A 23,805-nucleotide genomic window follows, 5' to 3' on the forward strand; every position below is an offset into this window, starting at 1 on the left:
AATCTGCAAGGCAAATTTGAAGTCTTTAGTCTCGGTGGATTTAAAAATACAACTCGTTAGCAGCGTTGCGTTGCCTTTGTCTTCATCCTCTCAGCATCATCTGTGGCCATTCCATACAACCAGTCCCTAACTATCCAACTATATCTACCTGTCTGCCTGTCTTCCTGTCCGACAGTCCGGCTATCCGACTGTCCCACAAAGTTGACTCTGCAAGTTGGCCTTGTCTGCCCGCGCTAACGCTTTGTTGTTAAGCCATTGGAATTTATGGCGTTGTTTACACAAAAATTGCATTCGCCTTGCAGTTGAGTAAACACGCGACTCCGCAAAAGGAGAAGGAAAGGAGAGAAGGCAACTGAGCACAGGCTAAGACAGAGACATAGACGGAGTAAGAAAAATAAAATAGGGAAAAGTATACAAAAACAATTTGGCAAGTCAAATTGAAATGACTGCATTTCACAGAGAGAGAGAGAGAGAGAGAGAGAGAGCAACAGAGACAGTAAGAGAGTGAGAGAGAGAGCATGGGGCATTCTTGCTTAATGAATGCCAATTACTGTTGAAGAAACTGCAAACTGCGATTATGTGCCTGCAAGCAACATTAGCACAGATTATATAACCAATGCACGGCGACCCAAATGCGCATTGCCAGAGACACAGCTGCAGCTGGAGATAGAATGAGAGAGAAATAGAGAGTGGGAGAGAAGAGAGAGCAGTAGTGCGGACAAAGGCCGTTGAAAATGTGGCATGTGGCATGTGGCATGTAGCTGTCATTTGACGCATAAACAACGAAATTGCATTTAGGTAAAGCCCAAAAGGCCATAAACTGAGCTAAAAAGTCTCCCACATCCCTCCCCTGCTCCGCCTACCTACCACCCACAACAGCAGACTAAACCTCGACGAACTAATTAGAAATTGAGATCAAAATTGTAATCGGATTTCGAGCAAATGAAATTACAAGACTCGCACGGCTGGCTGTTAATAAAAGGTAGTCAAAGCATAAATACAAGCATAATAATTTGTCATACAACAGCGACAATAACAGGCAACAACAACAACTGGCAACACAACACGCAAAGCAATCATAAAATGTGCTTTTTGGGTTACCTTAATGTGATTGTCAGGCCACATGTAAGCAATGAAAGCAGTCGATTAACACCAACACACACAGCGACAGTGAAAGGGAGAGAGATAGCAGAAGGAAGAGGAAGGAGCGGCGAGTTCTTAAATGTACATATGTATGCATGTTATAGGCCATATAAAGTATACGCCGTGTGTGTGTGTGTGTGGCGACAAAAGCGACCACCGCAAAGGTCCGTTTAACTTAACGTTTCCCACGCGACCAACAACAGCAGCAGCAGCAGCAAGTCACACCAAACACCACATTCCCACCCCACACACACACACACACACACCTATATATGTACACAGAGTGTCGCACACACCTGGGCAAATGAATGAGTGAATGAATGGCAATGTGTGAATGTGAATGTGATTGTGAATGTGTGAATGGCAGCGTTTGGGAAGTTTTGGGCTAAAAGCGTTTTAAGTTGCAACCGAGCGCTCTTAAAGTTGCCATTTCGCCATGAATTGATGCTGCCCCGGAGAGGCATATACTAAGCCACAAAAAAAATAAGAAAAACGAACAGCGAAAAGCGAAAAAAGTAGAAAGTAAAAAGAAATAAAGCTGGCTAGTTAATTTTTAACAGCATTTCAGCAAAGGCTACAGCACTTAACTAAAAATCGATGCGATGCATAGACATAGACATAGATATAGATATAGATATAGATATAGATATAGATATAGATATAGATATAGATATAGACATAGACATATCACAGTCGAAAGCTGACTAAATTGATTAAGGCCAACGTGCAACGTCCTGTGGTGCTAATTGCCAACAAAATGGGGCGGGGAAAGTGTCAGGTGGCAGGCAACATGCTGTCTCTCTATGCGCAAATTGCAGGTGCCCCTTAATGATGCAGGAAATGAGTTAATGCGCGTTGCCATCCCCATTAAATCAGCCAGGCGTCCAGCTCAAGCTCAGTCAAGCGTTAGGCTGGCTAACTGAACTCTGGCCTGGCCTAGACTGGTCCTGCATGCAAAGCATTGTCAGTTGATTGGCCGAGGTGGACATTGGAGCGAAAGAGAGAGAGAGAGAGCAATAGCGAGAGTGGGAGAGAAGAAGCAGATGGTATACGAACATTGTCGCCAATGTCATTATGCGAAGCGTGCACTAATCAGCTTATCATTATTATTACATTGGCTACCAAAGCACCATGGGATGAAAGCCTTGATTTTTTGGCATAGACTCTTTACAGCTAGAGCCCTGAAATGTTGTCAGCAGAAAACAAAGAATCTCAAAAAATATTAAACTAAAAGTATAAGGTGTTATATTTTTAAATAACATCTAAATATAAATCTAGCGATTGCAATTTTGCAAATTTGTTAATAAGACCATGTAGATTTTTTTAATAATTTTTTTTTTTGGTTTTAATTCAAACATTTCTTCATTCAATAATTTAATTTTTTTTTTAATTTATAAGAATAACTAAATTTAAATCTAAAAGTTACAGAGTATTATTAATTTTTAAATAAACAAAAATAAAAAATTAGAGTTATTCATAATTTATATTTTTAAAGTTACTAATAAGATTTATTTCATAACTTCTATTTTGAAAATAAATATAAAATATAATTGAATATTTTTTCATCATTATTTTGGTATTTATAGTATTTATCCACAAAGAAACTGTCTAGCAGCTAACTTCTATCGAGCTTCAAAATTAAAGATAGTTTATAAAAAAAATATATATATATACTTTGTATTCTAACTTGAGTATAAAGATTTAGAAAATCCGAAAAATTGCAATACACTGATAATCAAATAACTCCATTTATGTCGAAAAATCGTTAATTTTCCCATCGTTCAACGTATCAGCGATGTAGTGAGAGGGAGTCAGGGATCGGGGAGTGAGGAGTAAGGAGTGAGGAGTGGCGACCAGGGGCAATAAAAATGCTTGTAGATGAAGCCTAAGCGCATTAGGATAGTTGCCGGACAGTCTTAGCCAGAACAAATGGTAACAAAATGACAGACAGACGTAAAAATAAATCAATTAAAAGATTTTCCCATTTTCCCTTTTTTTTTGGATTTTTTTTTTTTGGTTTCGGGGATGTCGGAAAAGCCAAAAAGGAAAGCTAATTAGCAAGCAACGCCAAGCCACAACAACTGCCGAATGGGGAAGGGGGGATGAGGGGGCGGTGGAAGTGGCTGGTCAAGCATATTGTGATGCCATTATCAGAGTATCATTAATTTAATGCGTGGCACATTAATTGCCGCATTGCGCATACGCAGCGTTGTGCAGACATACATATATATTAAGGCTATGAAATGGCACAAGATAGTGGGGATAAGCCATAATGACCATCATAATAATGTTCTTCTATCTTGGTTTGATAATAATTTACGATTTTTGTATTTGTTTTTTTTTTCAGGCAGCACAGCGAATCCGGATGCGAAGCGACTCTACGACGATCTGCTAAGCAACTACAACAAATTGGTGCGTCCGGTGGTGAATGTCACGGATGCATTGACGGTCCGCATCAAGCTGAAGCTATCGCAATTGATTGATGTCAATCTAAAGAATCAAATAATGACCACAAACCTGTGGGTGGAGCAGTCCTGGTACGACTACAAACTCAAGTGGGAGCCCAAAGAATATGGCGGCGTCGAGATGCTTCACGTACCCTCCGATCACATCTGGCGACCAGACATTGTGCTCTACAACAAGTGAGTGTACTCTCATTCATATCATCATTTTTTCTGAAATCTGATCTGTTTTAATACAAGACAACAAGAGTTGTTTAACAAGGACGTCTCTAAACCCAACTGTGAAAGTAAAAAAAATAACAATTTTAATTAGTTTAAAGCTTGGAAGAAATAAAACTTAAATAACAAGTATCGAAAAGTAATATAAAAAAACATTATCTTTAAAACTCTTTGTCCTGACTCACTGACTGATCATTGCACAGTCAAAACCATAAGACCTAGGAGACTGACATTTTCACACAACATAACTGAGCCAATTTTATCGTGCAATAAATTAAAATCAAGTTTCTAGTTACTATAAGAGCTAAATTTAAACAAATGTGTTGGACAAGGAGTATATGGAAGAGTTCCACATGAAACTAGAGCTTCTCTTTAAAAACACATGAACACTATTCTTGAATAGGGCAGGTAGAACTAAGTAATTTTATTTATATAATAATTTAGTGACAATGAAAACATTCTCTAGAATATTTTTAAGTCTTAATGTCTAATGACAACAATAGTTATGAAGATTGTAACTTTAATTGTTAGCATATTAGCATTGACAACAAATTCAAAAGATTCATTTTGCTTACCTTTATTTGCACTCTGACAGCGCCGATGGCAACTTTGAGGTGACACTTGCCACAAAAGCTACACTCAACTACACAGGACGCGTCGAGTGGCGACCTCCGGCAATCTACAAGAGCTCCTGTGAGATTGATGTCGAATATTTTCCGTTTGACGAGCAAACATGCGTCATGAAGTTCGGCAGCTGGACTTACGATGGATTCCAGGTAAATCCCAAATTCACAACTCCTCATATTCCAAGTCCAGAAGCCCAAAAAGTTAACACAGCACAAAAGTGGCCAAAAGAAAAGTTACCAAGTAATTGTACTTATTGCTCCGTTCCGCTCACTTTATTGTACTTTCACCAAATGATGCACGAAATCGACAACAAATTGGCACTGCCAAAAGTTCTCCTTATGCTACAAGTTTGGGGCGGAGAATGAAGGAAAAAGCGAACAAGATGTTCAAATGTCATTTTCATTTAAAGCGAAATCAATTGATTTGCCAAGTTCATTCTTCTTGCTCATTTATTTACGAGTTTTTGTCTTTGTTTTCTGCAAATTAACAAATGATTTTCATCATTTCAATTAATTTATTAGCATTTTAATTCTTCATAAATACTCGTACTTTAAACTACAAATTTATTCTTAATTCTATGAATACTTGTCTCTTTACTGTCTAAAAGAATGTATCAAGAACTTCAATATAAATTCCTTTAGTTTCATTTAAGCTCGGAATTATTTATGAAAAGATTTTACAAAAATGGAAGACCATTAAAGAAAATGTCTTAGAATATTAAATATTTTAGCTTTAACTTCGTTTCAAAATCCATTCAAGTCTCTGAGAAAATAATGCTATTAACGACTAACATATAAACGCATGCAAGCAAGCAAATTGCATAATACGAACACTAGATGGCGCCAGTTCTCCCTCCTCTGTTGCACAGTATGCAAAATAGTTTGTTGAATAACTTTTGCATTTAATTTTCGATTGTTTTGAAATTTTGCAATGTATATGCAGAGTATATTGAAGTCTAAGCGAAGTTTAAATTTCAAGACAATTTCTTTATTCAAACTTGTAAGCAAACTTTATCTGATTTTGCTATATAGATAAAACTTTACAGCAAATGAGGAATTTTTAGCTCATATAGTTCTTGACGAAAAGAGTTAAATCAACTATTTTGTTAAGGCTGATTAAAAATATATATAGAAGCCAACATTCGCCTATATAAAAATTTGTACTTAAGGCTATAATACTCTTTTTGGCACCTTTGGCACTAAGCATTACATGTAAATTTGTATTTTGTACCATACAGAGGTTTGTGTTCCGAATAGAAAGCAGCAAATTATCGGATTGGGTATTAAATTTGAGCTATTTCTTGCGCCTTGGAAAAGTTTATTTTATTTCGTGTTGTTTTTCCCATGTTTTTTGCACTTTGACAAATTGTGGTTCTGTGTGTTGTGAGTTGTGTGTTGGGTGTGTGTGTGTTGTGTGTTGTGTGTTGTTGGAGGCACACCAGGTCCTGCGGCTGGTTTAGTGACCATAAACCGAAATTTGCTCATAATTCGTTGTTCTTGGCATAGAAATTCTCACATTTTACGGCCGCCACACACATGAACTTGCCACACATAAAACTGTCTCTGGCGATTTGACAGCACACAGAGACAGAGATAGAGTGAGAGACAGAGAAAGAGAGAGAGAGAGAGAGACAAGAGGACACATGGGAAAGGATGAGGGAGAGTAGGCACCCAAGGGACTAAATGGAAGCTTGTCACCTGCCGGCAAGTGGCAATGACAAAGACACGGCAACAGGAGCAGGCCTCGTAAAGTTGTGGCAGGGCGACAGAGAGAGGGAGACAGAGTTGCAACATGCGGCAAGGAGCTTAACGTTTGCCACCCGCCTTGCGACTTGCCAGCTAATGAAGTGGCATTAGCGAGGCGTTGCAACTACTCGTTGCTACTTTGCAGCTCAGCGCAAATGAGCCGACAAATGGCCCTCAGCACTTTCCCTTCCCCTCTTCCCTTTCCCCATTACCCTTTCCCCATTCCCCGTGTCTCCCTCTCGACTCGTCTTGCAACTCTTTTGCTTCTCAGGTTAACCGCATGCGGCATGCTTGGCATTGGGCCATACTCGTATAAAAAGTCATTCTCAATATGCGATACCTGTCGTTGTTGCCTCAAGCGGTACTCGTAATGTTGCCGCGGCTTTAATCAAATCTTGTTAGCTTCAAGCATGCCACATTGTACGCAACTGCATGTATGTACACTCAGAAAAAAATGTCATATTTAAATAAGGTACGATCGTACTTAAACTTATGCCATTTTGATCTTAAAATTTTAAGATTGCTGTGTACTAAAAATATTGAATTAAGTATGAATCGATCTTAAATTTAGAATTCGTACTTCACATTCCTGTGGCAATTGTTCGAAATAGTAGTCCGATTATATCCAAATGTAGTCAGAATATATAGGACCATGGCAAATATATAATTCGTGAGTCTTGTTAGAATACCTACAGAAACAACTGAGTTATTTGTACTAAACTAGTTTAAAATTTTTTTGGTACTTAAAATAGTTTTTTTCAAGATTAAAAGGAAGTTAAAAATAAGATCGTTTCGTACTTAAAACAAGTACATTTTGGGATACTTCTTATTTATTGTTGCACCTTAGAATTCTCAACTGGTTCTAGCGACGCAAAGATGACGTTAAGCTGGTAAAATCAGCACCTATTCCGAAAGGTCGCTAACCAAGAAAATACCCCATTATTAAATGGTATTTAATTTTGGTATTTTGCTTAATTTTAGTACACATACTAGAGTATGTTCTAAGATTAGAAATAATGAATTATGAGAATTTTTTGTACTAGAAACCAGTACATTTTGAATATAGTTCAAGATTATTGTGTAGTATGATTTCAATTTTTACAGACTTGAATGAAACTCAAAACGTACTTATAGTATCCCTGAAAAATCTCATTTTATGATTTCCGTACTTGCGAAACCGAACTAGAAATATGATTTTTGTTCTCAACTTTAAAAATTTCGAACTTAGACAGCTTTTGAGCTCGTTTGTTCTTGAAAATAGCCTGTTTAAGTACGGAAATCTTGATTCTTTTTTTGAGTGTATGTGTGTGTGTCTGTGTGTGTCTTGTACCAGTTCAGTTATGCAATTCCCTCAACTGCGGGGACAAGCAAATTGCACAAAGCTGCTTGGTAATGCAACACACAGGTTTGCTTGTCATTTGCATAGCTCACATAGAAGTTGCACACACACACACACACACACACACACACACACACACACTGACATCACTAACGAATTGCCTCACGACTTCTCGTAGTTTGACTTGAGCAACTTAAGATCAAAGTGAATGCATTGAGAAACGATCCAAAAAGTATTGTATAAAGAAAAAGAAGGATACAAAAAGAGATGGACAAGGAGAGACAGAGATCAATAAGAAAGGACGAATATTAAAGTTTTTTAAGGCATGGTAATATGTTTAAGTATATGTGTATTAAGGACATTTGATGTATCATATGAAAGCAATACATCAGGAATGTACAAATATTTACATTTAATTTTTAAATAAAACAAAAAAAAATTAAAATAATTTTGTCAATAATAATTGACGATAAATGTTATGTTATGATTTTTAAATTAAAATTTAACTTCAATTATTATTTCAAAAATTTTTTTTTTAAATAAGAGTTTTCTTTAAGCTTTTTATAGCAATCCACACATAATTTAAATTTTTAAAGTCGTGAACGTTCCGGTTCCTGGAAGTTTCTATTTTTATTTAGTGTTTATTTGTATTTAAGTGTTATTAAAGTTTGTTGACCAAAATAAAAACTTACTATAAAGCAATGGATGTTAAAATCAAGCTAAAAAGAAGAAGCACGTATGAAAGGTGAACTAAAACAAATCTCTTCAATGCAATTCCATACGAGTATTTACGACTAGAGTAAACTTTAGAAATTCAGTCTAAAGAAATTTAAAAAAAAAAAGAAAACAAAAAAATACAGACAGGCAGATGGCACTAATTTACTAAAAAGCCAACGTTCATTTAGTATTAAAAGACGAAGTGCTAACAATATTTGACACGCCACGACACGCTACGACACGACACGACAGGCACAAAAAACGTGGCTACTTGCGGGACTGTATGTGTGTGTGAGTGTGCGTGTGAGTGTGTGTGTGTGTGTGTGTGTGTGTAGTTGTCACTTTTAACAATTGTTGTCGCTTTCAACGCCTCATTGTATGTTGGCAATTGGTGGAAAAGGGAGTAGGCTGGAGGATGGGGAAGGGGAAGAGGAAGAGAGAGGGGCGTCTTTTGTGGTGCGCATAAATCAACCGCAATAAGCGGTATCAGCAGAGCCATATCATAAAATATTTATAAACTCTCCTGGGGCAGTAGCAGACAGGACACACACACACACACACACACACACACAGAGAGAGAGGGAGCGAAAGAGAGAGAGAGAGAGAAAGCGCATAAACTGTTCACTTCATTGTGAATTGAAAGCATTTACAATTGTCTTTCAGCTATGTGATGCTCTCCCCCCTTTCTTTTAATCTCTCTGTCTCTCTGTCTCTCTTTCTCCCTATCTCTCTCTCTCTTTCTCAATTTCCGCCATACTAATGCTCCGTCTCTTTCGCTCGCATTCGCCGTCTGGCTTGCCATCTTTCAATGTCGGAAATATTTCAGTAAATCGTAACTTCCTTATAGTGAAATTTCCGCTACCACTTAAAATAACAATTTCCGCTTCAGCAGTTTCAGTTACACTTACAGTTGCATTTACAGTCACACTTACAGTTACAGCTACATTTACGGTTACACTTACAGCTACAGTTACAGTTACATTTACAGTTACATTTACAGTTGCACCAGCAGCAATACTTGCACCTGGCAAGGTTCACCTACATCCTGCCTGATTATATGTAGTAGTTGTTGTTGCTGTTGTTGCTGTTGTTGCTGTTGTTGTTGTTGTTGCTCTTGTTGTTGTTGCTCGCTCATGTTGAAAAGCAACGAGCGTCGATTGCCTAATTTTATGTTGAGAAAGCAGTACATGCTTGCTCTCTCTCACTCTCACTCTCTGTCACTGTCTCCCACTCCCACTCCCACTCCCACTCCCACTCCCACGCCCACTCTCACTTTCTCTTTTACTCATTCGATCTGTGTGTGTTCAAGTTCATAGGCTCAATTTTCACACTTGATTTTGCATCATTGTGGCACCTTCCTGCAATCCTTCATCACACCTCATTCACCCCTTCAACCCCTTCAACTCACCTCTTCACCTCAGCCATCACTCAACTAAACTCGACCCAATTCGAACTTCCATCGCCACTGACAAAATCGAATTAACGTCACTTTTCAAATTTCACGCTTTTCTCATCGCACACCTCAGCAAGCAAAAAAAAAAAAAAAAAGAAAAAAAAAGTGCTCCCTCCACTATTGTCTTCGTCTCTCTCTCTCTCCATCTCTGTTTCGCTTTCTCTATGCAAACTCATTGAGGCGTAAACGGCAGACAGACGAGACACCATAGTAAAAATCCCCAAACGAAAATCGTATCAAAACCAAACGCAATCAAAAAAATGGGGTTTATCATTATCATGCCATGCTTCAGTCAACATCAATTACACATGCACATACACTAACTATCAAATATGTAGTACATATAGATTTGTGTACGTGCATCAATTACAACATAATATTTGCTTATTTTAAGCACACCTTAAGGATTGTGTTCCACACTTCAATTTCGAATGAGAGCTGAAACGATTTTTAGAGAAAAACTATGCATCGATTCTAAAAATGTTTTGAAAATATTGGCATACACGTATTTGATTTAAGAGAACTAATATCTAAAAGAATTAACAAATGATTTAAAAACTTACACAAATTTTACAATAAAATCATTTTAAATAAATATAGCATACTTATTGGAGTTAACTTAAGATAAGTTCACAGAAAAGTACAAATGCGAGATTTTTAATAGAATTAGAATAAGTTGTTGCCAAAATAAAATTGTTTTATGGATTTACTTTCAATCAGTTTTAATGTTTTTCTTTTTAAACATTTTTCTAAATCAATTTTAAATAGCTTACATAAATGTTTGATGCTACAAGTATAATTTTGGTGTTTCGGCTGGTGAACATTTGTGGAACAATCCCCGAAGTTAAATGGAATAAGGTTTTGAATAAATATGTATTGAATTTATGTGCTAGATAATGCTTAAAATCTATAATTGATAATATAATAGTCATTAAAGAAACATTTAAGAAAGCGTCATAATTAACATTGAAATAAATTGTATGTTTTTGATTTGTTTGGGGACCTTTTTATGTTGTAAATGAAGAGTATTATTTTTTTAAAAAAGTTTCTAATGTAAATAATCCAAATAAAGCCTTTCACCAAAATGGTTTTTTTGGGACGCAAGGATCCTAAACCGTAACCAATATTTGTTTCGCTTTGATTTCCTGGCTTAAAGTCAATCATAAAAATAAAAAATAATGCAATTGTGTCGCAAGTTGTGTGGCATAGCTGCAGCTGCCACATGATGGCAGTGTGCATAACATGGGGCAGCTGCTTGTGTCTGTGTCTGTATCTGTCTCTGGCTGTGCCTGGCATGCCAATTGCAGCAGAGTCCTGTGCCACATCCTTAACCATCCTCAACTGTCAGTTGCAGCTTCAATCGTGCCGAACTTTGAACTGAAATTGAAGTGCTAACTTGGCTAAGCGAAGCTGCTGCTGTTCAGTCTATGTTGTTTTTGGAAGTCTGTTTTTATACCCGTTACTTTAAAAATAAGTAAAAGGGTATATTGTGTTTGTTGGAGTGTATGTAACAGGGAGAAGGAGGCATCTCCGACTCTATAAAGTATATATTCTTGATCAGCATCAATAGCCGAGTCGATATAGCCATGTCCGTCTGTCCGTCTGTCTGTCTGTATAGACAAAAGGATCTCAGAGACTATAAGAGATAGAGTAACCAAATTTGGCACACAGATTTTTATATACCCCACGCAGATCAAGTTGGTTTTACATTTAAGCCACTCCCTTAACAGTTTTTTAGATAACACAGTTTTTATGGTAAATAATGTTCTCCATTAATACTATCTATAATCTCACTTAACCGCAGCAAGATCGGACAAGTAGAACGGGAGAAATAGCTAACCAAAGTTATTAACAAAGTTATTATTTCAATATAATCACCTAAAAGTATGCAGTAGTTTTGTTAGGTATTAATTTCTTTAAAGTACTTATATAAATATTGAATTAAGTAACCGGTATCTCATGGTCGGGACTTGCCATTTGTTTTTTTATTTTCTTTTGCCGAATTGTGCTGTGTGCCACGCCCACTTTTGGGGCAGAACTCCTTCTGCAGCTCAATTATGTGCGCTGTCAACGTTTGCAGTCCTGTAATTGACTAATCACTCACTTTGTCTTTTTCCATCTCAATGTCTGTCTCACTCACTTTCTTTATCTCTAACTTGCTTCCTCTCTCTCCCTCTCTTTCTCTCTCACTGTGTGTCTCTCCTTCAGGTGGATCTGCGGCACATCGATGAACTGAACGGCACCAATGTGGTCGAAGTGGGCGTGGATCTGTCCGAGTTCTACACGTCCGTTGAATGGGATATACTTGAAGTTCCTGCAGTGCGGTAAGTTTTTAATGCAGCAACACAACAAATCTACAAAATGCCAACATGCAACAGCAACACTAACACTAACACTAACAACAACAACAACAGCTTGGCAGCTGCTTTGGCAACTTTTGGCCGCTGTCACAAAACACAAACACAAATCTTTCGAATGTCAGAGCATTTTGCACAGGTCAAGGATGCCAACAGGACATCAACAACAACAACAACAACAGCAACAACATACACAACAACCAAGACCAAGAGCAAAGAGAAGAGCGAGAGTAAGACGACGACAAGTTGCTGATGATGAGCTGCAAGTACTAACAGCGGGAATGGGACGTTATGTGGGCGTGGCACCCACTCCCACTCCCCCCACCCCCCTGCCTCTTTTTTTTAGTTTAGCTTACCGCCAATATTTACACTTGTACATGAGGCGTCGTCTGTTTCTCTTTTACTCGCCCGTCTCTCTCGCCTCTTCAGTCAGAAATCGCAAGTCTTTCGAGTCGGCGAAAAGTTTTTAAATTAAAAAACTTTGGCGCCGGCTGCCAAAGGAGCAGCTTTTGGTCAGGAGTGTGTGTGTGTATGTGCTTGTGTGTGTGTGTTACGCGAAAACAACGTCAGGCTAAGGCCAAAGGAGGCTGTTGTTTAATTGCCACGCCCACACTGCCAGTACCTGCACCAACCGACAAGACATGACACGATGCGGCACACGCTTGTGTGCACACATTAGCACAATTTACACACACACACACACACACATACACGTACACAGTAGAGAAGGGGGTAGGGGTAGAGGTATGGCCTGTGGGCGTGGCTCTAATGCGTTTAGCCCTAGACAAAAGCACAATTTTCAAAGACGACTAGCAAAAGTGCCGAAAAAAAATAAAAATAAAGTTGCCTCCTTTGATGTGTTGGCAACTTAATAAGCAGACAACGCACACACTGACACACACACACACACACACATACAAAAACAACCAAAATACACACACCTACAATGCTTAATTTCTAAGCGATAGTCAAGCAGTTTTGATAAAAATGCACACAAAGTTTTTTAACTGCATATATCATGATTTATCTACACAGAGAAAAAAAAGACTTACTAAAATTAAGTTCGAATGAACTCGAATTAAGTATTTTCAATAATTAAAATTAATACTTGATATAAGTACGAATTACTGAAAACAAGTATAAAATTGTTTAACCAAGTACCAACATTCTTGATATAAAATCATAGAATCTTGAATCAAGTAAAACTCCTAAATTACTAGATATGAGTACGAAAATTCTTAATATATTTTTAAGTTTAAAAATACTAAAATACTTAAATTTCTTCTTAAAGTATCGTACTTGAATTAAGATCGAAATCCTTGATTTCAGTATTTTCATTCTTAGTGAAAAATCAAGTTCGAAAAGTGGTATTTTAAGTACGAAATACTTGATTTTTTCCCTCTGTGTATAAATGGACCACATCTTTAAGAGCTTTTAAAATTTGGACTTGTCATGAGGTAGACCTGTGAAGTCTTAACTGCTCTCTTTTAAACCATTAGAAGTGTAGTTGCTTAACCTTCGAAACAATCAAAAGCTCCGGACCAAAATATAATTAAATATTTACATAGATTTAAAAATTATATTTAAATATAATAAGGAGAAAAAAAAGTATTTTAATTAAATTTACAGATTAATTTTAATTTTAGTTTACAATCTTAATTTATTTATTTATATAAAATACTTTTTAAATTTTAAGCATCCCCATACTTTAAAATCTCTTGAATATATTTTTATTTCATTAATTCAACTAGATTTTAAAACTATGAAGAAATAAAAATGAACGCCTTATACTAATTTATTTTATAATTTAAATACAATGTAAAACATTTGTTCATAAAGAAAGAGTTATATTCTTAAATTTTATCTAATAACTTAAATACAATATGAAATATTAAATCTATAGCGACAAAGAGTTAAAAAATAATAATAATATCATTATCTTAAGATATTTCATAATTTTTATGAATGTTAGATAAAATTAAATGTAAATATTAATGCATCTCAAAGCTACTCAAGTAGTTTTTTAAAGTCGCTTCTTTATTTATATCGCTTAAATCAGATACATGAGTAATATAACAGCTTAACTAGCTATAGTTCTTTTCAATCCCCATTTGAAATGCTTTATTCCAGACTCAAAAAAATTTTCAAATGTGAAGCCAGAAAAAAGAACATCAGAGATTTCAGTCCCGTTCAAAAGGCTTTAATTAATTATGGAATTATTTTGAGCTGTAACCATATCAGTTACCGCTTTGCTGGGAATTTAATTACAAATACTTTATTAAATTAAATCAGAAAAAAGTTATTTTTTCAAACGTTTTTTCTGCACATTTTCATTGAGGCCATAGACATCATCAGCATTTCTAAGGGTGCGCTGAAAAATTGCTGACAATTTGCAGATTACCTGACAGAATTCTCTCTCTCTCTTTCTCTATAACATACTCCTCCACTCTCTACCTCTCTCAGTCATTAAGCCCGAAGCGTGTGTGTGTGGGTGTGTGGGTGTGTGTGTGTGTGTGTGGGTGTGTGTGTGTGTGCTTATGACCATGGCCCATACAAAATTTGATTACATTCGCGACGCTTTTACAATATTTTTTTGTTACCATGCCATTTATCCAGTTGAACACCTTGATTTAGTCCTCCACTTTCACTTCCGCCTGCCCCTCTTTCCTCTTCAATTTCCCCTCTCTCTCTCGGTCTTTCCCTTTTTTTTATGTGCGCAACTTTTTAAGATTTGGCCGCGGGCAACGCAACTGAAATGAAATTTAAGAGCAAAACAAAAGTTCATGCTCAAAATGCCATAAAAAAAGCCAAAATAAAAAAAAAAAACAAATAAAAAAACGAAGAAATTGGCGACAAAACGCGCAACCAACAAAACAGTAGCCAAGCTTACGATTGTTTCTGACTTTCTTGTTGTTGTTGCTGGTCGTTGGTTGTTGGCTGTTGGTTGTTGCTGTTGTTGTTGGTTGTTGCTACCTTCTCGTTGTCGTTGTCGTTGTCGTTGGCACGCGCGACAGCCACAAACATGTCGCGACGCACGTCGCCGTTTCGGGTGTCCGTGAAAGTGTTGTTTATGCCTTGGGAGCTCAAAGGACACACACACACACACACACAGGCACACACAAGCCATAACAAAACTCAAGCAAAAAGTGCTCACCTGCTGCGTGTGGAGTGCAAAAGTGCAGACGCCTTGCGGCAAGTAGCATTTACCACAAACTAGAGATGGCATACATACACACACACACACGTACACACACACAGTGACACAACACAAATATATATATCTATATATATAATACTGTTTGTCCTAACTGACTAACTGACTGATATTCGTGCAGCCCAAACGGTAATGACGAGTTGGATAAAATTTTGACACAACATAGCTGAGACAATTTCATCGACTTTTTGCGAAATTCGCATTGTTTCCGAATATTTAATCCATAAATAAAATTAATATATATCTAAATTCATTAACACGTATCTCACTGTCGGAGATTTCATTATAAATAGTGTTTTTATTTCTTGTTATATAAATTCAAGTTTTGCATTCAATATAATGTCTCCATTTAAAGGTCTAATGTCTTTATTTCAAGAAAATCAAGGAAATTCTGTTATAAATAGAAATTTAGATTACGATTGCCAACATTTATCACATACGTTTCAAATCTATTTAAATTAAATAAGACTCATTAATTTTCAATAATTTTTATTAGCTTGCCTAAATTTGCCTGAATACTTCAATTAAAAAATTGCGCTCAGAAGTAGTTTGCAGCCTAACAAATAGTTTCGATTAACGATCCTTAAACAAAAAAATTTGCATTAAAATGCACATCTCTAACTCACACACACACACACACATACACACACACATGGAAAATGACAAATACACACGCACTTGCCTTGAACTATTTTAGAGTTGCGTGCTAAGGCAATTGACAATAAATCAGAGCGGTAACTTTTGCCAAACTTTTTTTGGAGGAAGTTGGAAAAGAAGACGGTTGTGAAACAGGATAAAAAGTACATCACATCTTTTGCTGGCGTGGAGCAGCCTCTTTAACACCCCCTTTCCCCCTCAACATTAACTTCTTTATCCAATTTGAGGCCCCCTTTTGACAGAAGACAAAACTATGCGTTAATTTTATGGCTTTGTGATTTTAGTTGTTGTCGACTGTGCTCAGGTGTCGTCTGAGCAACTGTATCCCAATTAGACGAAAAACGATGGTTAAATCGACTAGCAGATACGCTGTTGTTAGCTATACATATCTACCTGATATTTCAAACTGAAATATTTACAATTTACATCAACTTCGATATGAAATAAACAATGAATTTAACATTGTCATGCTGTTTTCATTGAAAATGCAAAGAAAAATAGAAGCTTCAAGTATAGAATTAACAATTGGATTACTTTTCATATTTATTTTGAAATAGTTAGTCCATTTATTCTTAAATTTTCGAGGGTGTCACAGAAATTTCTTCCAAGAAAGTTTTCCTTGAAAAACAAATTGTTTTGAGTTTCGACATCAATAATATTTAGATAGTCGTCAACAAAAAACTGACTTCTTTAAATTATTAAAATTAAATTATTTTTATTTTTTAAACTACTTCTAAGTTTTAGGTAAAACGCTTAAAAAGTAAAATAAATAACAGACAACATTTTTTTATTTACGTGTCTATAGTTCCTACATTTAATTTGATTACAGGGTATTTCAGGTATCTGTGTCTTTGTACCATTTCAGTATCCGTCTTTCATTCTGTTTCTCTGTCTGTCTGACTGTCTGTCAATCAGCGTCTGATTGCAGTGCTCTTGGTGCCCAACTGAATGGGGCGTATGTACGTGATGCTACCTCTAACCCCACCCCCCCGCCCCACCTCTAGCTTCCTTTAACCCTACCCCTATCGTGCCACGCCCCTTCGTTCAACACTCAACACGGCGCTACACGTGGGCGCCTGAGTTAATTTAACTGTCGATGTTGATGCGCATTAAAGTGAATGGTGGCAGGAAGAGGCGAAGGGAAGGGAAGGGCAGTGCGGAGGGGTTGTGTTTTGAGGGCGGGGAAAGGGGAAAGCTGCCACTGCGATTGCCACTGCTTCATGGCAAAATTGCGCTACGTGCTGTGAATTGTGTTGCAGCATTTTAGGCGCAGCCTCCGACAGCTGCAGACAATGAAAGAACGCGCCTACGCCCCCTACCCCTAACCCTACCCCTACCCCTTCCACAATCCCAATTCCTACTCCATTTTGTACTCCTCCTCGTTTATCTTCACCTCCTCCTTTTTTGGCCCAAGCAAATAAAGGGAAAAGCCGCAGTAACGTCCGCCTTTGGTTTGTGTCACGCACTTGTGGCATAATTTACTGACGACTGCGGCACACACACACACACACACACACACACACACAAGACACACACACACGTGGCAACGGCTGTCAACTTTTTAATTCCTGTCAATGACTTGAGCCCCTATACGCTTTGGCCTGCTTAAGCATTTTTGTTGTGGCTCTTATGTTGCACGCGGCATGAGGCATCATAGGCAGGCAGAGATAGCTTAATGCCACAAATGTATTCGTTTTGTGTGTGTTTTTTGGCCTTATAATGGGGTTAGTCGTTATAAACAGTTGAACATCCAATTGGTTACCAGCCAACCAACTGTTTCAAAAGCCAAATGTTGTTGTTGTCTTAAGCTATAGTATATATATATATAGTAAAGTACGAGTAGCAATGATAGTTCCAAATATAGGATCAACAATAGTACAATCGATAGTATGTTGGATAACATCAACATTACTGAAAAACGATAATTATAAGGACTATATGTACGATAGTAGTTTCAACTCAAGTTTCAAAAATATGATCAAGAGAATTATGTTTAATAGCCTATTTCCACGACAGCACATTTGGCACATTCGACGCCATTTTCATCATTCGGACCGAATGTGGACTTCATTTCAGTACAAATTCCAAATGATTATTTTGGCTCATTTATTATGAATTTTAAGATTTGTTGCCATTCGCCCCGGCGAATTTCAGTATTTTTTTATCGAACGCCCGATTTTTATCGATAAGCTCAGGAAAAAAAGCAATTATCACCTTAACCAGCTGTTTTCTTCAATAAAAACGGTAGGCGCCAATTATAATATCGAAATAAAATATTGAAATGTTGTTATTGTCAGCTCTTTCTAATTTTTGCACAGAAACCGAACAGCTGATTTGCTTTGGGTGAACATCAACAGTTTCACATGTGGTCGTCGAAGGCCAAAAATGAGCCACATTCAAATGTGAGCAAATGTGGCAAATGTGATTGGTCGTGGAAATAGCCTATTACAATATTAACAATATTGACGTTAGTTAATATGAAGAAATATTATTAGTTATAAACAGATCTGCAAACCTGTAATATTTTGAAATCTATAAGCACAATATTTTGATCCCAAACTTGCTTTAAATGAAGTGTATTTCGAAAAATCTATTTCGACTATCGATACTATTAATGTTGCTTTGTATAAATCAACGATAGTTCTGGAACACTTTTGAGCTAATTTATGAACTGAACGCTATGTTTTTCGATCGATTCTTAGATACGAATTTCCCTGTTTTATTTTTATCACGTACATATAATTAGCAAGTTTATCGAGTTTCTGAACACTATTGATAATATTTTTTTTATAACTTTAATTCTACTTGCGTTTTGTTCCTTCCTTTAGACATTTCTTCAGTCTTAACAGCTTTTCACTTTGAAATTCTTGAGCATGCTGACTTCCAATGCCTCAACAGGCATTGAGTTGTCCTCACACTTATTCTCACTTGCCTCTTCTTCTTCTCCTTTGTCCTTCATCCCCGTGCTCTGGAATTTCTCCCTCTTGTCTAATTGCCGCAGTGCGTCGTGCGTTGCGTTACATCGCACAAAATCAACATGCCAGTCACATGTACAGCACACTCACCCTACCCTAACCTACCCTCCCCGCTCCCCCCCACCCCCCGTGCCAAAGTTATCGACAGACACTTTTACTTTTACTTTCACTTTCACTTTTGTTTGATGGCTTGATTACAAGGTTCCATTCCATCGATGCGTCTGATCGATTAAAACCATAATTAGCAAACTTTGAAGTGAGCCAAAAATACACAAACCATATCCACCCTTGTCACTACCCCGTCACTACCCCGTCACCCGTAACTTCTTCAACCCCCTGAGAAAGCAAACTTAGACTTAAGAGCTCGTAATTTCCATGAGTTCTTTCGATGAGTTCTGCAAGTTAAGTTATTAAAATTCTATTACTTACATCAAATGCTTGTTCTTATTCAATGACCAAACCCTAGGCTCCCCCTACCCCCGTCCCCCACCTGCCACTCTACCAAGCTCTTCAGTTTTTTGTTAGGCACTGATTTCTGATGAAATCGAAACAAAACGACAAAACCAGTAAAGAAATAAAAAAAAAAAAAAAAAATAGATGATGCAAAATAAAAGGAAAACACTCAAAAGCAGCAAAAAACAGAACTTGGCACAAACTTGTGGAAATCAATCAAGCGTTAGGCTCAGACGACCAAAGCCGTGTCCCCCCACCTTTCACCCTCCACCCACCACCCTCTATTGGCTTAGTAGGTGGCAATGGTTGCCCAAGGGTCGCCGCAATTTCAGCTTTGAAATGCCGCCGCCTTTAGCATCCTTCAGCATCCTTTGGCGTTCTGCGGCCATTTTATGTGGCATTCCTTTGTGTCTTTTTCTCTTTATTTCTTTCTTTCTTTCTTTCTTTCTCTCTCTCACTCTCTTCTTACTCTGCTTCTTTCTGCTCTTTTTTATGTAGGCAATCATTTAGTATTTATGCGTTTTGTTCTCTCTGACTATATCGACAATCCAACTGCCAATCAGCGTTTCGGCCATTTCGGTCAGTCAGCATCACAATTTCAATCTCTGATGCATCAAGAATGGTAACAGAAGAAAAGCAGTGTGGGAAAAGGAATCCATCTTACTCTGAGACACAAGAACTGCTGCACTTTAGACTAGTTTCGCGGAACATTTAATTCTTAAGAGCAATATCATTTTTCTATCACATTTCCTTGTTTTTTGAAGCCAATAAAATTGTTAAATAAAAAACAATTTATAATATTTAATAGCGCAAGACTTCGGTTCGGTTCGCGAACCATTTATCCAACCCCTGAAGTCAAGGATAAATTTAGTACAAAAAAAGTATTTTTCATGTTTTAATTTTCTTATAATAATTTCAAGCAATTAATTTTGTAAATAATTTAAATTAATTAAATGATTTTAATATTAGTTTTTATATAATGATTTTTATATGAAGACTCAAATAGTTACGCAAAAAATTATGTATTTCTTTTTTTTACATTTTTTCTTATAAAAAAAAAATAATCATCCTATTTTGTGTAACTACTTCGATTTTTACAGCCTTAATTATAATTAAATGAATGAAATTAAATTTCCATTTTCTTAAATGATTACATATCTATATTTAGTTCAATGCAATCTACTTTTGAAATTTGAAGATTGATTTGAAGAAAATAAGTTTCTGAATCATTCACTTTGTTGTTCTTCGTTGTTTTCTACCAATCTATTGAAAGCATCCAAAGCTTTAACGAATTTTCTAATTCATTTTTTGTCTTTGTTTTTTTGCGCAATTTGGCATTTTCATTTTGGTAACTTTGTATGGCTTTGGTTTCATTACGCATACGCCGCATGGTCCAAAGGCAAAGGCATTGATGAATTGTTGCCATTGGCCTTTTTTGCTGCCGCATGCCGCTAGTCAAATCAACTGTTATTGTTGTTGTGTTGCTTGTGTTGCTTGTGCTGCGGCTGCTGCTCTGTTGTGCCTACGTGGCGCCACCGTCGTCTCCGTCAGCGACGACGACAGCGACAACGGCGACGACGTGTCCAGACGTGCACAGACACGCGCTCTCATCCGCCCACATGTGTTGTGCCCCATCATCTGGTATTTCTTCAATTCCCCTTCCCACTCTCCTTCTCCCTCTCTCTTTCTCTCTCTCTTTCTCTTGCTCTCTGGCATTTGTTGTTGGCGTGTGCCTATTTTATGATTTATTGTATGTTTTTCTCTGTCTTCCCTCCCACCCCTCTGTCGACCCTTACAACTAACCAACTAAGCAAACCATCTCAGAGCTTATTACACTGACCTTTACCCTCTCATACACACACACACACACACACACACACACACACACACGCGTGTCTTACATAAGAAAAATGCCAACGTAAAAATTGCTCAACTCAAACTTAAGTTGAAACGAGACTCTTATGCCGCCAGCTCTGTGGCAGGTAGCCAGAGGTCAAAGGGCAGTGCGGATAGGGGGCAGTAAAAAAAGGACAGAGGGTGAAGGGAGAAGAGTGAAATGTGAGGAGTGGGAAAGGAGCAAGTGATACGCAGAAAGCTCAATTGAACTAAAGTGTCCAGCTCATTGACTAAAGCCCTTCTAAGTCGGCTAATACATGTCTTTATTAATTTTTTTTTCCTTATTATACCCTGGCACAAGGCGTCAAAAGGGTATAACAAACTAAACGTATGGATATTTTGAATTTAAGGAGAATAATGTACATATTTTAAAGTAGTTTTCAACTGCACAAATGTATAAAAACATTAATTAAAATATTAACAAAATTAAATTGTTATCAAACAAACCACGTTGTTAAATATCATCGTATGAATCTCTTTCACTCATTTTCCTTTTGACATCTTCTTATATTCTTGGCTTATGGTATTTTGTAGTCGACTCTTGTTGTGCTTCTTTTTGAAATTAATTTATTTTTCCGTTTTAATTCATACAATTTTTAGACCTCATCTTCTCGATAAGGTTTTCAAATTATTTATTTACAAGTATCTTTAAATTATTTGCCTACTCCTCTTTTATTATTTAGGGTATTTTTTAGACAACTGTTTTGTTTTCTTTATAACATAGCTTGTTGGGAATACCACATATATTTCCTTACCTTCACCTGTACCTTCACCTGATTATTTATATCTATCTCTACTATCTTCTGTTCTTTTTTGCCGCACTTTGCTCTTTTTTTTTAGCTTACACTTTATGTTGCCTCCCAGACAATCCATATTAAAAGTTCTTTAAAATATATGTATATATTTTCGTAAGTTCCTTTATTTGCGTCTTTGGCCTAGCCATAAATTTTGTTTTTCTGCTTCTTAAAGAGGGCATAATGGTATAATACTTTATATATTTGGCATTTGGGGTTTCCCTTATCCCGATCATCATCTGTCAATTGAGTCACGTCTGTGTCTTACTCCTTTGCTATAACTCCTCTTCTCATTCCGTATGTTCTCTTCTCTTTCTGCCTGATTTCTTCTTGCTGAATTTGTTTTCCTCGAGGGATTTCACTGACAGTTTTCAGTTTGCTTTGCAAATTATATTTTTATTTCCAACGTAACTATTTCAACCTTCGAGAGTCTGCCTTTTCTCCTTCTCTCTCTCTCTCTCTCTCCCTCTCGTTATATTTGTTTCTCTTTCGCTGTCTGTAAAGCACTTACCAATGTTTTTCTAGGCATATTTTATACTTGAATTAGCTTTGGTCAGTCGATTGCAAGTTGTTTTTGTTCCTTTATTTCATACTCATCATTATCATAGTGCTCATCCAGCGATTGCCACATACTTCATCTGTCTGGGTGTGTGTCTATGTGTGTGTGTGTGTAGAGTCATCTGCCAGAAACAGTTAGTTATCCTGTAAAAATCCAACCATGCTGCTGCCCTTCGCTCTTTATTATTTATTTACAATATTTTCTTATTCAAAATGAAGCCGCAAGCCTCTCAGAATTATTGATGGCAAACATACAATATACACACACACACACAGTGTGTGTCCAATAGACGAAACCTCATTGGCAACCCGTTCTCTAGCTGTCAGCCATTTCTTTTTCTCTCTCACTCTCTCTTCCACCTCACCCGCCTCTTCATTTTTTTTCTGTTTCTCCAGTTCCACTTTTCTCAAGAGTTCTTCAAGTGCGGTCGCCAAAAAGTTCTTGACTCAATTTACCAAATTTGCTTGCTTTCTTTTTTCTGTTTTTATTCAAACCATCCCCTCAGTTTATTCCCCTCTCCCTCTCTCGCTCTTCGTTTTCTTGTATTTATTATTTTTGTATTCAATTTTTTTTTTTTTTTTTTGGCAGTCAAAGATTATTAACTTTTAAATTATGTACAGGACAGGAGGCAACAGGACAACAGTCGACTGCGACGCCGACGTCGACTGCGCTGCCAGCTAGTGTCAAGTTCATTAGCCAGCTTGAGCAAAGGGTTGTTGGGGTGTTGGCTACAGTTTGGTACACTCAGAAAAAAAATCAAGTACAAAAGATCTCGAAAGTTGTCTAAGCTCGGAATTTCTAAAGTTGAGAACAAAAATCTTACTTCAAGTTCGGTTTTCGCAAGTACGGAAGTCTTAAAATAAGATTTATTTTTGGGTTTAATTCAAGTCAGTAAAAATTTAAATCATACTATTTTAAGTACACAATAATCTTGAACTACATTCAAAATGCACTTGTTTCTAGTACAAAACATTGTCATAATTAATTATTTTTAATCTTAAAACATACACTAGTATGTGTACTAAAATTAAGCAAAGTACCAAAATGAAATAGCATTTAATAATAGGGAATTTTCTTGGTGAGCGACCTTTCGAAATTTAATTTTTATTTATTTATTTATTTATGCACGACTAAAAGCAGTCGGCAAAGAAAAAATTACCAAGTATAAAAATTAAGTTAAAGATTACAAATACAA

At 36.8% G+C, this 23,805-nt stretch overlaps 1 protein-coding gene across 1 annotated transcript in view; it reads left to right on the plus strand.

The window, feature by feature from the left end:
• Positions 1–3,492: 3,492 nt before the first annotated feature.
• LOC117786432 (acetylcholine receptor subunit alpha-like) overlaps positions 3,493–23,805 on the plus strand; it is a 37,407-nt gene continuing 17,094 nt past the window's right edge. Inside the window, exons 1-3 of the mRNA XM_034624695.1 lie at positions 3,493–3,785; positions 4,420–4,600; positions 11,914–12,029. Of these exons, the coding sequence (XP_034480586.1) occupies positions 3,649–3,785; positions 4,420–4,600; positions 11,914–12,029 (434 nt within the window). The 5' untranslated portion in view covers positions 3,493–3,648. The remainder of the gene's footprint in view (positions 3,786–4,419; positions 4,601–11,913; positions 12,030–23,805) is intronic.

Source organism: Drosophila innubila, chromosome X (genome assembly GCF_004354385.1).
Source record: "Drosophila innubila isolate TH190305 chromosome X, UK_Dinn_1.0, whole genome shotgun sequence".
Classification (NCBI taxonomy): Eukaryota; Metazoa; Arthropoda; class Insecta; order Diptera; family Drosophilidae; genus Drosophila; species Drosophila innubila.